This window comes from Dryas octopetala, chromosome 4 (assembly GCF_963921425.1).
Source record: "Dryas octopetala chromosome 4, drDryOcto1.1, whole genome shotgun sequence".
NCBI classification, from domain to species: Eukaryota; Viridiplantae; Streptophyta; class Magnoliopsida; order Rosales; family Rosaceae; genus Dryas; species Dryas octopetala.
In genome coordinates this window covers 18,971,701-18,985,286 of record NC_141369.1, presented here as the reverse complement: position 1 = coordinate 18,985,286, position 13,586 = coordinate 18,971,701, and the positions used below count along the sequence as shown (strand labels likewise).

The window sequence follows — 13,586 nt, the reverse complement described above, 5'->3', positions numbered from 1 at the left end:
CTCTCCATTTTCCAATTTATCATCATCATCATCATCAGACATCACCTCTTCCAATCTCAACTGCTTGTATAAACTGTCACTATTTTAAGTGTTCCCCCATCTCTCTCTAATTGACCACCAAGACATATTTGTCTCAAAACCGCTGAATCAAACCCAATTGAATTAGCAATCTTACTGTAGCTTTCCATCAAATGCTTCTCCAAACTCAATCTCTCACAACCTATTTGGCTCTTCCACTCACTCCCTCGAAATGCATTCCCAAAACCCAATTTTTCACTCCTCTAAAACCGAACCCATTTCGCAGAACTCAGTTTAGAACTCTAAGATGCTCCCTTTCGACGGTTTCAGAGCTGACCCACTTGGAAAAAAGGAGCCATAAGCCGTTTCCGGCTGAGGTTTCAAGGACTATCATGGAGTTGGTCTCTGTGGGCACGCTTTCTACTATGACCCAAGAGGGTTGGCCTTTGGGAATTGGCGTTCGCTTTGCGGTTGATCAGGAAGGGACTCCAGTGTTGTACTTGAATTCCTCTAATAGGCAGTTCTCTATTGACAGGAGGTCTAGCTTCCATGTCCAGGTGCTTGTCTCATTGTACTCGGTGTGTGTGTGCGGGCGCATTTGTTTAGAGGCCTAAAGGGCTCGACTTTTCTATGCTGGATGGTGTTGATTATAAAATTTCATTTGAGTTTTGAGGTTAATAAGCTGTGATTGTTGTTTTCTTTTGTACACAGTTAGAGCAGTGTGGGCTGCGGACGCCTCAATGCACGATATTAGGTAGCGTTGACAAACCAGAAGACAGGATGGTTTTGAAGGTAAACTATATTTGCTCAAGTCCCAGCGGATTATTTGAAATTTCTTTGTTACTTATCAATTTATCATGTATGTTACAATGTAATTTGCTAGATGTTATTGTTATACTTAAATTGTTTAAAGAGAGCATCTTGAAAGCATAATTGTTGTTGCTGATTTTTGGGGACTAAAGATGGAATTCGAATCACTATGAAGGATGCAGAAGTAGAAAGTAATATATTTAAGATGCTTGGTTTTTTGTTGAACTACCATAGTCTTCAACTAACTATAAATAATCCATTTCAAGTTATGATTGCATTGTTTGCATTAGAATAGAATATTAGGATGGTTATTGCTGACTGCATTGCTTTTTTCAAGTACATATTAGATCTATCTCTCCTATTTCTGGCTTGCATAACCTTTAAGCAGTTTGATTGATGATTGACTAATATGTATCATATCATGGTTTTGGGGTGCAATTTATTGTTTTGGGTGTGATATGCAGTTTTGACATTAGGATTGGGTTGGAATTTGGATTATGTATGGGTGCGACTGGAAACTGACTATAAGGGCAGATAATCAAAAAAATATTTTAACCTTATAATGGTTCCTAGGAATCTCACCTAGAAGAAGTTTAATGAAGCCTCGCCATTAAAAGAAAGTGAGCTTGCCTAATTGTTTTGTATCTCTTACAAAGCCTTGTTTATAGAGAGGCAATCTAGATTTCTAATATGAAAAGGATATGGATTTCCGAATATTAAAGCAACATAAGTTAAACCCAAACAAGCAAATCTAAATAGGAAATCATTTTCCAGATACCCAGGATGGCTGCAATGTGAGGCAGTTTGTTTAAGTAGTCTTGGTCTGGATTTTCAGACCCGGCTGTGTGACCTGTGTCTGTACCACTTTAAAGTATTGGCTTGGCAAGAGCCTTCCTTACAGTTAAGACTTAGTTGGTTGTCCAGTTTTTTCACAGACATCAACTCCGGCATGATGTGGTTGGATTTGTTTTATGGAGTCGGTTCTCCAACCGAAGCATAGACAGGCTCATTTATGTATGTGTAGTAGCTTTTCGATTGCTATTAATCCATTTACAGCTCATAAAAAGCATTAGTGGGTGATCTATTTATTGCTATTAATCCATTTAAAGCTCATAAAAAGCATTAGTGGATGATCTATTTTCATATGTGCAAGTTTGTATTTGCCTGTGTTATATCATTTTACTCAGCCTTTTCATTTGGATATTTAACGCCATTTCTTCTTCAGTACCTTCATTCAGTATGGACGAAGAGGTTTGGAGAAGAGGTTGATGAAGATCTTATATATGTTGTTTCTGTGGAACGGGTACTTCAGATGGAGGACTTTAAAGAGGTATTATAGTGTTTTATTTGTTCCTATGCTGGACTAGCAGTCATTATTATTTTCTATTCTGGTATGCTGTAGTCCTACCAAGTTTTGTTTGTATTTCTTAATTGGTACATATTTGAGATGGAGGAGTATACAAAAGCATATCTGTTTGATAATTTTTCTGTTACTTTCACAGGGTGGTACATGGGTCACATCTCCAGATTATAAAAAAGCACAACCTGATCCTCTTCGAGACTTTGCAGAAAATCTAGTGAATGAGATAAACACTAATAACATTGAAGATATTAACCGTTTTTGCAACATTTATGCTGATTTGGACTTCCAGGTTTGTGCTGAACCACTGTTTGTGATTTTTAGTTTTGTCTTCAGTTTCATATTGACTCCTCATACCAGAAACACTCAATTACATACAAAAATTGTAACTTAAACTAGACAAAAGAGTGTGCCAAGCATAGTTGCAAGGGAAATCTATGGTTGAGCAATCAATGTGTTTCAAAAAAGAAAGAAAAAAGCAATCAATGAGTGAGCTTTCAGGGGTTCATGCAATTTGATTAAATAAATCATCCTAGCAGATCTGAGTGAAAAACATTTCAAATGTGTAAGGCCTAAAAGATGGACTAAGTGACATTCCCAACTTAACTGCCAAGTGTCATTTTTCAATCATGTGCACGCACCATAACTTGTATGATTGCATGCTCAATATTGAGCTGTCAGCAAAAAAAACCCATATTTCATTTCTATTTACATAGTTTCTATAAACCAAATATTCTTTTTTTCTGTGAGAAGCTTGAAGACATTTTACCCTAGACCACATAATGCTAAAGCCTTCATCATCAACATTTGTTGAGGACTGGTTTATAGACCACTTAAATTTGTGAACCCATGTTATATTGTGTTTCTCTCTTGCAAAGTGGTCATGTTACGCTGTTTTGTTTTGAAGGTTTCTGAAGCAAAGTTGGTTTGGGTTGATCGGCTTGGTTTCGACATGCGTCTTTGGTCTCCTCTGAACGGCACATTTGAGGTTCGCATTCCCTTTCCCAGGGAAGTAACGGATGAGAAGGGTGCAAAGTCAATGTTTAATTGTATGTCTCAATTAGCTTGGGAGGTGGAAAAGAATTTCCATCCCCCAGATTTTGAGAAGGTGAAACAAGTTAAGCCGATAGCACACAATGTTTGATTGTATTCATATACAACTGTTTTTCTTTCTTTAGTTGCAAAAGATGCAAGCTTGATTGAGCTTGTTATCGTCCAAGGTTATGATGGCCATCCAAGTTGAGCTTGTTAATTATGTACAAGGCTTTAATAAGAACTTATATACTAGCGTTCAGAGACGTCAAAATTTTGAGATTGAATTCGAGTTATGTATAATTCGACATTTATCTTTATCCCTTCATCGCAACGATGATCCCATTATGCTATGATGTCTTGAAATTGAATGTAAATGTCCGCAAGTTTATCAAGTTTTCTCAGGGATGTTTCCCTTTGGGAATTACTGCAAAAAAATTTCCAAGTGTAATTAAAGTATCAAGTGCTGATGGGTTTTAGAATGAAACCATTTCTTCCATCAGTGATGTTTTAGAGCTATCCCAAGAAGATGGTGAAGACACAGCATATGATCATTAACAACAACAAAAAAATCATTCAAACACGTTGAAACTTGAAGGTATGAAGTATGAACCCAAAAAGAAAAAAATAAAAGAAAACATGTTGAATTTGAATGTAACTTTTTTCATCCTAAACATTTTTATCAAGAATTGGCCCAAAATTTTTTTTTTTTTATCAAGATAATCAATCATGATATCAGCATGATGACACGTGGATCATCATCATTCTTTTCTTTTCTATTTTTTTTTTTCAATGAAACTGGTCTCTTATAAAATAACCGCGGCAAAAAGATAAAAGAAAAAGAATAACGAAACAAAAGAAAGAACTCTCTTTTCAGTTTCCATCTCCCCATAAAAGGTCAAAACCCTAGACCCTTTTATATCAGTGAAGCAGGTTAAGCTATTTCTGGGTTTTCAGTAGGTTCGTATTTACTTAATCACAACCCTTTATCTAACAATTATTGTGTTGTATTTAAATAGGTGGTTATACTATATGGGATTCTCTAATAGCCTCCACTGGTTGTTCGCAATTGGCGTTTGGTGCAGTGCTTATATCGCAGTTGGAATCTCTTCATCTTTCCCAGTCTTCAACTTTCTCCACCTCTTTCTCTGAATTCGCAGCCTACCAAGCAAAACCCATATAGCCAAAAATGGGTTACGCACAGCTAGTTATTGGCCCTGCAGGCAGTGGCAAGGTAATTTCACTACCCAACCTTACTATACCACACACAAACATATACATACATGCATCATAATCAAAAGGGTAAGCACTATGATTAATGTTTTATTTTAATTTATTATGCACCCATGATTAGTTTGGATGAGTTTATTTGTTTCTTGGCACCAGTCTACTTATTGCTCCAATTTGTACAAACACTGTGTGAATGTTGGGCATAGTATCACACACATACATATATATACATGCATAAAGGGTAATCGATATGGTTAATATTTTTCTGATTTCATTATGTACCCAATTCTAGTTTTGATGAGTTTACTTGTTTCTTGGAACCAGTCGACTTATTGCTCCAATTTGTACAAACACTGTGAGAGTATTGGGCGTACTATGCATATTGTTAACTTAGATCCTGCTGCAGAAAATTTTGACTACCCTGTGGCCATGGGTAAACAGTCAATTCGTTTATTTGCTCGCTTGTTTAGTTCCATTCCCTGCATTTTAGCTTCTCTTCTTTCTTTTCACTCTTGCAGATATTAGGGAGCTTATTTCCTTGGAAGATGTTATGGAGGAACTTGGATTGGGTCCCAATGGGGGACTTATGTACTGCATGGAGTATCCTTATTCCGTTGCTGTTCTTAGTTTTTTATTTTTATGAGTGATGATTGTCAATTTTAAATTTTGATAAAAAGAAAAAGGTGAATGGCCTTAATCTTGATTTCTAGACATCTTGAAGATAATCTGGATGAGTGGCTCACAGAGGAATTGGAAAATTACTTGGATGATGACTACTTAGTTTTTGACTGCCCAGGTATCCATACTAGTCTACACATTTTGATTTCTTCTACTAACTACCATTTTATGATGTGCGCAAAGTATAATTATTCCAAGGCTTCTACTTCTGTGTGTGTGTGTGTGTGTGTTTCTAAAGGAAATTGTGTGATACATAATGATTTCATATTTCCATTTTTGTTATAGGCCAGATAGAACTTTTTTCACATGTGCCTGTGCTTAAGAACTTTGTGGAGCATTTGAAGCGTAATAATTTCAATGTCTGTGCTGTCTACTTGCTTGATTCACAGGTATGTATAAGTTTCCTAGTTCTACTTTGTAATCTTTTCTGTCCCAGCCTTGGCATTACTGGTTATTCCTTTTTTTTATATACAATTTTCTGTTGTAACAGTTCATGACAGATGTGACCAAGTTTATTAGCGGGTGCATGGCATCTCTTTCTGCAATGATTCAACTTGAATTACCTCATGTTAATATCCTCTCCAAAATGGACCTTGTGGCGAAGAAAAAAGATATTGAAGAGTGGGCACTCTATCCTCTACTACTATTGCTAACTTGCATCTGTACTGTTCTGTTTAGCTTATTTTAATTGTTCAATGTGTTTTTGTATCTCTGCTGTTTTCAGTTTTTTGACTCCGGAGCCTCAAGTTTTGTTGTCAGAGTTGAATCAACGCATGGCTCCTAAGTTTGCAAAGCTAAATAAAGCTTTGATTGAACTGGTGAGTGATAAACTACTCAAAATCCCAGAAAGTACTTTTTCTGATCTTCGAGATTAGTTCTACAGGAAATAACTTGTCAAGATTTTGGTCACACATTCCATTGTCCGATATCTATATCAGCCTACCATCAATTTCTTTTGATTTGATCATGACAAAAGAAGAACATGAAAATTTTAAGGAGATTTTTTATTCTCATCATCTCCCTATGGCTATTCAAACTGGTGTACCCTTTATTGCTTGAAAGTATCTTTATTATTTGAGTAGTATTTAATTCAGTTTCTGAATTTGAGTAGCTGTTCCACAAAGCATTCTTCCTTCCTAATGAGATTTTCCTTTATGGTTATTTTGTATGGTTTGATTTGCTCTCTTGGTCGTGTTATCTGTATCAATTATCCCCTCAAAGGGAAAGCCATATATATCTTCATAAAACTTAGGCTACAGGTTATCTAGATTGTACGTGAGCCTGAGAAAATCGAAACTATGTAGAGTTAAGGATTCTACCGTGTCTTCTAGCATGGATTTCTTTTCTTCTGAGAAACAAATCACTCATGACCTTTCTGGCCTTTAACCCACAATGAGTGCATTACTGAATAAATAGTAACTATCTTATTATATTTGGTTTGTCAGGTTGATGATTACAACATGGTGAGTTTTTTGCCACTTGACCTGAGGAAGGAGAGCAGGTACTCTCTCTCTCTCTCTCTCTCTCTCTCTCTCTCTCTATCGCTACATGTTTGTCTTTGTGTCTTTTCAAATTTTCATATATGTCTGTGTAGTCTTATCTTGTGATCACCATTCTAATCCAAGATATTTTTGAATATTAGATTAGTTTAAGTGCCATTATGATTTCCTTTTCATGTTCCAAAATCCAAGTAGAAGTATGACAATGTATGAGTTTATCACCTATGTTACCAAAATAAATGCCCAAAAGAAGGGGTTTTTTTTTTTTTTTTTTCCCAAATGGTTAATTTGCAGAAAAACTACTCTTTTTTTTTTCTTAATTTTTTTTTTTTTTTTTGGACTGATAGACAATTTATTAACTAAATCCTTAGGTCAAGAAATTTCTAACATGTCAAAGTATTAGAAAATTGGGAAGTAGTCCAATAAGAACCCAACAGTATCCTTTGCAATATGATCTGATGCACTATTCGTCTTTCAATACCTCTTAAGTATATTTCCAAATGAGCTTGAACGGGTGTTTGGCATTGAGCATGATGGCTCCTTTGGAATACGCTTTCATTAATTTATAATTGAGCAGGGGTTCATAGAAACTAGTTTAGTATATGCTTGTACTTCATGGAAGTGTATTTATAGTTTGAACTAAATAATTTGTTGGTTTATAATCTGCTCGATCAAGGCTCAAGTATGTGATGGTTCTATGAATCATCAATTTTATTCAAGGATTTTTTACTTTGAAAGTTTTTGGTGTAGGAAGTCCTTGGATGAGATATTATGCATAACAGTTCTCAATCCTCATATGCTCAGGATAATAGGTTTCTTTCTTCCTTATTTGGGTGTTTGGAGGGTGGGGGGAAGTGGTGACAGTACCAAACCTGTTTACATGGTTCATATCATTGGATGAAGCTTAGAGCATGCTTTGTGCTTCATTTGATAAAACCTTTATTGTCCTCATTCATATGATAAAACCTCGTATGTGTGCTAGACAGATTCATTGGACTTGACATTTCTGCATTTTTTCTCAATTCATTTGGCATTTGTCCTTGGTTATTAATTCTTAAAGTTTGCACTATTTTTTTTTTTCTTTTCCTCATTCTCTTTATATCGACTCTTCTATTAAAAAGCAAATATGATTTTTATTGCTTCGTTTCATTTTTTATTGTTATCTTATCTGATCAGAGGATAACAGTTTTTTTATTTTCGTATTATCTCTTTTGGCAGCATACGATATATATTGGCTCAAATTGATACCTCCATTCAGTTCGGAGAAGATGCTGATGTGAAGATTAAGGATTTTGATCCAGAAGATGATGACTGAGCGCATTCTATTTTTGAATTCTTGTTCTTTTCATGGTTGCATGCAGCTCCTGATGTAGGTATTATGACTTGTGAGGAGTGAAAACAATGAATCATGGTAACGTTGTCTATATGTTAGACTAAATTATGAACTTGATAAGAATGAAAGAGTAGGACTGACTATGAAGCACATTTGTGATGGAATAGAGAAGCAAAGTACTTTCACATCTACTTTATATAATTGACGATTATTTGAGAGAATATTGAAATGCTAGCATCAATCTTTCACATGTGTTTTAAGATTATTAGTCGGTCATTGATGAGTCTCCTATTTTAATCTCATAGGCTCATGGCAATCAATGGGTGAAAATTGTCTACACGCGCGTGAACGATTGATGCAAGTAAAACTCTAATCATACATATCAACAGTCAAAGAGACCTTGGGATTTTGTTCTCTTCTGTTGTTAATGAGGCATTTGATCAATTTATCAAAGTTCTTGTCCGACGATCCACCTTTTGCCACTGCATGCCTTGCCATGGTACCTAATTCTCGTGCCCTCTCCCGAGCCCTCCTCCCTTCCTCACCTCCCATCAACTCCTTCACCCCATCACAAATCACGTGACGGTCAACGGTTGTGATCTTCTCTTGTGAGACCATCAACCCTGCTTTCAATCCCATTGCAACAAACTTGGCATTCAGTGGTTGCTCTGCTCCCATTGGCCAAGCCAATAGTGGGACCCCCATTGACAAGCTCTCTAACACCGAGTTCCACCCACAGTGACTCAAAAACCCTCCCACCATTGGGTGTGCTAGTATACTCCGTTGGTCTACCCAATTGCGTTCAACCAACCCTCTCCCTTCTACCCTTCTCTCCCATCCTTCAGCTGGAGCCCACTTCCTCGATCCAACGGCCCAAATGAACCGATGCCCTGCCATCTCCAGCCCATAAGCGATCTCATCCATCTGATTCTCCGACAATCGTGCTTGTGTACCAAACGCCACATAGATCACCGCACCGGATCCATCTTGCTCATCCAGCCACTTGATGTACGGACAGGATTGATTCTTCTCATGGGACCCACCACTTCCTTCTTCTTGAATATAATCATAGAGTAGAACTGGCCCCACACACCATGCTTTGGCTTTATTGTGCAAGGCTTCAAATGCAGTCACGTACTCATCATCTTCAAGCTCTTGAAAGCTATTCACAATGACCCCCCAGCTGTTCTTATCCGCTTCCTCGGACTCTGATATGATACGTGATAGCGGGTCATCCGGATCCGGGTGTCGGCCCGATAAGTCGGATATATTCAACGTGAATGGAAGTCTCAAATTTGGTAACTGTACTATAGAGTCCGGGTACGACGTCGTTGTGCATGCGACATGCAAAGAAGCGGTTTTGAGAATGAGCATGGGCAACACACCCATTCCATGAGACACAACACGAGGAATGCCGAACGAGCGACACGTGTCCAGCGTCCAACCGAGGAAGAAGTCGGATATCACGCAAACTGGGCCCCACCCACTGTCGACCATTTCTCTAAGAAGAGTTTCGAACGGTCGTTTCATTTGTTTGGTGGCTGAAATGAAGGGAGCGAATAAAGCCATTGAAGGAAGGTCGGCAGTGTTTTCACATCCTGGAGGAAGCTCTGCGACGTCGTTTGGGAATGGTATGACTGAGATGGAGATTGAGGAGTGGGTGGAAACTTTGGAGTGAACAAACGGTGCGTTTAATGGGGTGGTGATGATGGTGACTTTGAGGCCACGCCTTGACAATGTTTTGGATATGTCTAGCAATGGGATGGTGTGACCTTGAGCCATGAATGGGAAGATTACTACATGGGGTGGTGGTGAAGTAGGAACTGCCATGACTAAAACTATGTCTTGTTTATGTAAAAATTGAATTGAATTGCTTCGACTTGGTACGAGTGGGGAAATTTCAACTTGGGTTTTATTTATAGAGTTAGATTAGTGATCTGAATCAAAATACAGATATTTATGCTTTGAATCTACTAATTATTTTTCATAAAAGAAAAAATTTAGTGATTATTCAAAGTACTTTGCCCCATTTAATTTGCTGAGTAAATGGATTTTCTTTGCAAATTTGACTATATTGACTAATTTAATTACCGAGCCTTCAATTCAATTCTCTGCATTTGGCTTTAGGAGCAATATTTTTGCTAAGCCAGATGCACTGTGTGGGGCTTTAATTGAAAAATTATATAGTTGTGATCATAAAAAAACAAATGGATCCTATAAATTATTTTTATTAGAGTTCGTCCTATTTTGTCAGGTTGTAGAATATCTTTTAATAAGCAGACAGAAAATATACACACAACATGAACATACATTTAATAAACAAAATAAATAAGAACAAACTATAATAAGCCTCTAATTGTGACTAGTTCAGTTATCCAAATATTTGCGTTTGCGCTTATGAATTGAGATTACGCGTTGAAAAAACTATAACATAATATCGATCAAGATTTTGTTGTACATGGCCGGGTTACATATTGAGACATTTACCAATTAATTAATCCTCAGGTTACATAACTTAATTAAATGTAGATAGTGGGAGCCAATTACCAATAATGGGACATTAAAGAAGATGAGAAGGTTCGATATGTAATGACTTTAGGTTATAATTATGGAAGCGCGCCATTTTATGAAACATTGAAGAAGCAGAAGGTAGACATAATAAAGAAAGAGGAATGCTTGAGTCTTCAAACATCAGGACTCGCTTGTCTAAAATGGGGTGGGCTACAGCCAATGTCAACCCCTCTAGGTCCATAAATGCTAACATCAGTTTTTCACGCCTATGAATACCATTGTCAGTCATAAATTTTTATGTTTAAAATTGTTCACACACACACACAGGTGAATGATTAATAAAAGTAAAACTCTAATTTATACGAGATTCATTTTGCAAGTTCGTTATTACGGGTAATTCCTACAAAGGATCAGACTAATGACGTATACAATACTTGAATTTTCGATGTAGATGCCACATAGTTGGTTCTCGATCATCCTTTACAGAGGACAAGTGTAATAGGAGCATCCGTCGACAAAAAGATCACCCTTGTGAGCTCTTGGGGGAAGATCAGCCTGTTATCCCGAAAGTAACTTTTATCCGTTGAGCGACGGCCCTTCCACTTGGCACCGTCGGATCACTAAGGCCAACTTTCGTCCATGTTGACTATAAGTACCAAATTTCAATGATCTTTTATTTTAACTATCAAAATGTTATGTTATTTTGCTTTAGATACCAAATTTAAGTTTTAGTACCACTTTTAAAAATATGATTTTACCAAGCGTTTGAAACTATTTACTAAATACTCTGACAATATTATTCAACTGTGACTGTACAACTATAACAACTATTTTACTATAACATAGTCACAGCTTAGTACATTTTTTTGTTTTTTTTTTTCTTTAGTGCTTGTATTATGGTTTAAGGTATAAACTTTAATATTTAGTCTATAGATTGTAGGACTTTATCTAGTCCCTAAACCTAAATCAAAAGCCTTAAACAACTATAAACTCTGAATTTTATGAACTTAATTCATGTAATTACAATCATGACTGCATGATAGTCACAACTACATATCAAACACACCGAACGCTCGACAACAAAAGTTGTATGTTTCGTACAAATTTGTTGTATAATTCAAAATGTCTTACTCTAAATTAGCACTTAAACTAAAAAAGATTTAATGTTTTACTGTTTTGCTAAAAATTATTGGCATTTGATATTTAATTTTAATTTTTTATTCATATAAATCGTTAGAAAAGACCTCGGATATTAATCCCTTCGGTTGGCAATGAGGCATTCGATCAATTCATCCAAGTTCTTATCGGACGATCCACCTTTCGCCACGGCATGCCTTGCCATGGTTCCCAATTCCCGTGCCCGCTCCCTAGCCCTCCTCCCTTTCTGACCTCCCATCAACTCCTTCACTCGGTCACAAATCACAAGGCGATCGACGGTCGTGATCTTCTCTTCTGGAACCATGAACCCTGCATTCAGTCCCATTGCAACAAACTTTGCATTCAGCGGTTGCTCTGCTCCCATTGGCCAAGCCAATAGTGGGACCCCTATTGACAAGCTCTCCAACACCGAGTTCCTCCCACAGTGGCTCAAAAACCCACCACCTTTGGGTGTGCTAGGATCCTCCGCTGGTCCACCCAATCGCGTACGACCAACCCTCTCCTCAGTTCCAGCTTCCTCTCCCATCCTACGGCTGGAGCCCACTTCCCGGATTGAACGGTCCAAATGTGCGGATGCCCTGCCATCTCCAGCCCATAAGCGATCTCGTCCATCTGTTCTTCCGACAATCGTGATTGCGTACCGAATGCCACGTAGATCACCGCACCGGATCCATCTTGCTCATCCAGCCACTTGATGTACGGACAGGATTGATTCTTCTCATGGGACCCACTACTTCCTTCTTTTCGAACATAATCATAGAGCAGAGTTGGCCCCACACGCCATGCTTTGGGCTGTTTGTGCAAAGCTTCAAATGCAGCCACGTACTCATCTTCAAGCTCCTGAAAGCTATTCACAATAAAGCCCCAGCTCTGCTTATCCGCTTCGTCACCCTCTAATATGGTCTGTGATACCGGGTCACCCGGATCCGAGTATAAGCCGACTAAGTCGGGTATATTCAACCCGAATGGAAGTGTTAAATTCGGTAACTCTATAACAGAGTTCGCATCCGACGTCGTTCCGCGAGGGACGTGCATGAGAGAACAGCTTTAAGAACGACTGAACGAGCACGGGAAACACACCCGTTCCGTGAAACCCAACGCGAGGAATGCTGAACCATCTCTTTGAGAAGAGCTTCGAACGGTCGTTTCATTTTCTTGGTGGCGGAAACGAAGGCAGGCACGTAATCCATCGAAGGTCGGCGGTGTTTTCACAGCCTGGAGGAAGCTGAGCGACGTCGTTTGGGAATGGTATGACTGAAACGATGATCGATGATGAGTGGGTGGAAACTTTGGAGTGAATGAACGGTGCGTTTGATGGGGTGGTGATGATGGTCACTTTGAGGCCACGCTTTGACAATGCCTTGGATATGTCTAGTAATGGGATAGTGTGGCCTTGAGCCCTGAATGGGAAAATTACTACTTGAGGTGGTGGAGCTGCCATGACTAAAACTATGTCTTCTTTGTGTGAAAATTGAACTGCAAAAGTTGGGTTATATTTATAGAGTTGACTAAATTATTTTTTAAACTATGCATGCATGTCTTCTAGTTCTATATTCAGATTTCTTTTTAATTGTACTTTGCTATACAATCTTGTATGTATGAAAGAAAGTGGCCTAGACATTTATGATAGAAATCCAGTTAATTTAATAGCTTTCAGCCTTTCATAAATATGCAGATTTTGTCAGCCACCTTTTAATTAATTTCAAACTTCAAAGTACATGCAAATATATCCTACCTGCTCCTTCAATTCTATGCACTTAATTTGCCTATTTTGCTGAGTAAATAGATTTTTTTTTTTTTTTTTTGGTTTTTGCAAATGTAATCCGGCCATTTCCTTAAATATTTATACCTTTAGCCATTTTAATTTGAACCTTCATGATATATAAAAGATGAGTTCTTATGCTTTAGTTTCTTCTTAACTATAAAACTTTTAGACATTAAAATGTACAATTATTTG

The 13,586-nt window shown here is 37.6% G+C and overlaps 3 protein-coding genes and 1 pseudogene across 5 annotated transcripts; 2 read left to right on the top strand and 2 right to left on the bottom strand.

Moving 5' to 3' along the window:
* The first annotated feature begins 63 nt into the window (after window positions 1-63).
* Window positions 64-3,573, top strand: PGR7 (proton gradient regulation 7). The gene is made up of 5 exons (XM_086241412.1): window positions 64-575; window positions 730-810; window positions 2,054-2,158; window positions 2,331-2,480; window positions 3,096-3,573. Exons 1-5 carry the CDS (start codon window positions 192-194, stop codon window positions 3,330-3,332), a joined length of 957 nt encoding a protein of 318 aa, XP_086097538.1. The 5' UTR covers window positions 64-191; the 3' UTR covers window positions 3,333-3,573.
* Window positions 3,574-4,045: 472 nt separating this feature from the next.
* LOC147287710 (P-loop containing nucleoside triphosphate hydrolases superfamily protein) lies at window positions 4,046-8,145 on the top strand. 3 transcript variants are annotated; one of them, XM_086240043.1, is made up of 10 exons: window positions 4,046-4,117; window positions 4,240-4,454; window positions 4,775-4,883; window positions 4,969-5,050; window positions 5,161-5,246; window positions 5,414-5,517; window positions 5,619-5,749; window positions 5,853-5,946; window positions 6,574-6,629; window positions 7,846-8,145. In XM_086240043.1, the coding sequence occupies exons 2-10, from the start codon at window positions 4,410-4,412 to the stop codon at window positions 7,940-7,942; spliced, it is 804 nt and encodes a 267-aa protein (XP_086096169.1). In that variant the 5' UTR covers window positions 4,046-4,117; window positions 4,240-4,409; the 3' UTR covers window positions 7,943-8,145. The 3 variants fall into 3 exon arrangements, with proteins under 3 accessions (XP_086096169.1, XP_086096168.1, XP_086096170.1); XM_086240042.1 differs by having other exon boundaries at window positions 4,067-4,153; XM_086240044.1 differs by having other exon boundaries at window positions 4,073-4,180; window positions 4,306-4,454.
* Window positions 8,146-8,280: 135 nt separating this feature from the next.
* Window positions 8,281-9,790, bottom strand: LOC147287709 (UDP-glycosyltransferase 90A1-like). The gene has a single exon (XM_086240041.1). The coding sequence runs from the start codon at window positions 9,788-9,790 to the stop codon at window positions 8,330-8,332; it is 1,461 nt and encodes a 486-aa protein (XP_086096167.1). The 3' UTR covers window positions 8,281-8,329.
* A 1,933-nt stretch (window positions 9,791-11,723) lies between these two features.
* On the bottom strand, window positions 11,724-13,070 carry LOC147287708 (UDP-glycosyltransferase 90A1-like; annotated as a pseudogene).
* Window positions 13,071-13,586: the final 516 nt, after the last annotated feature.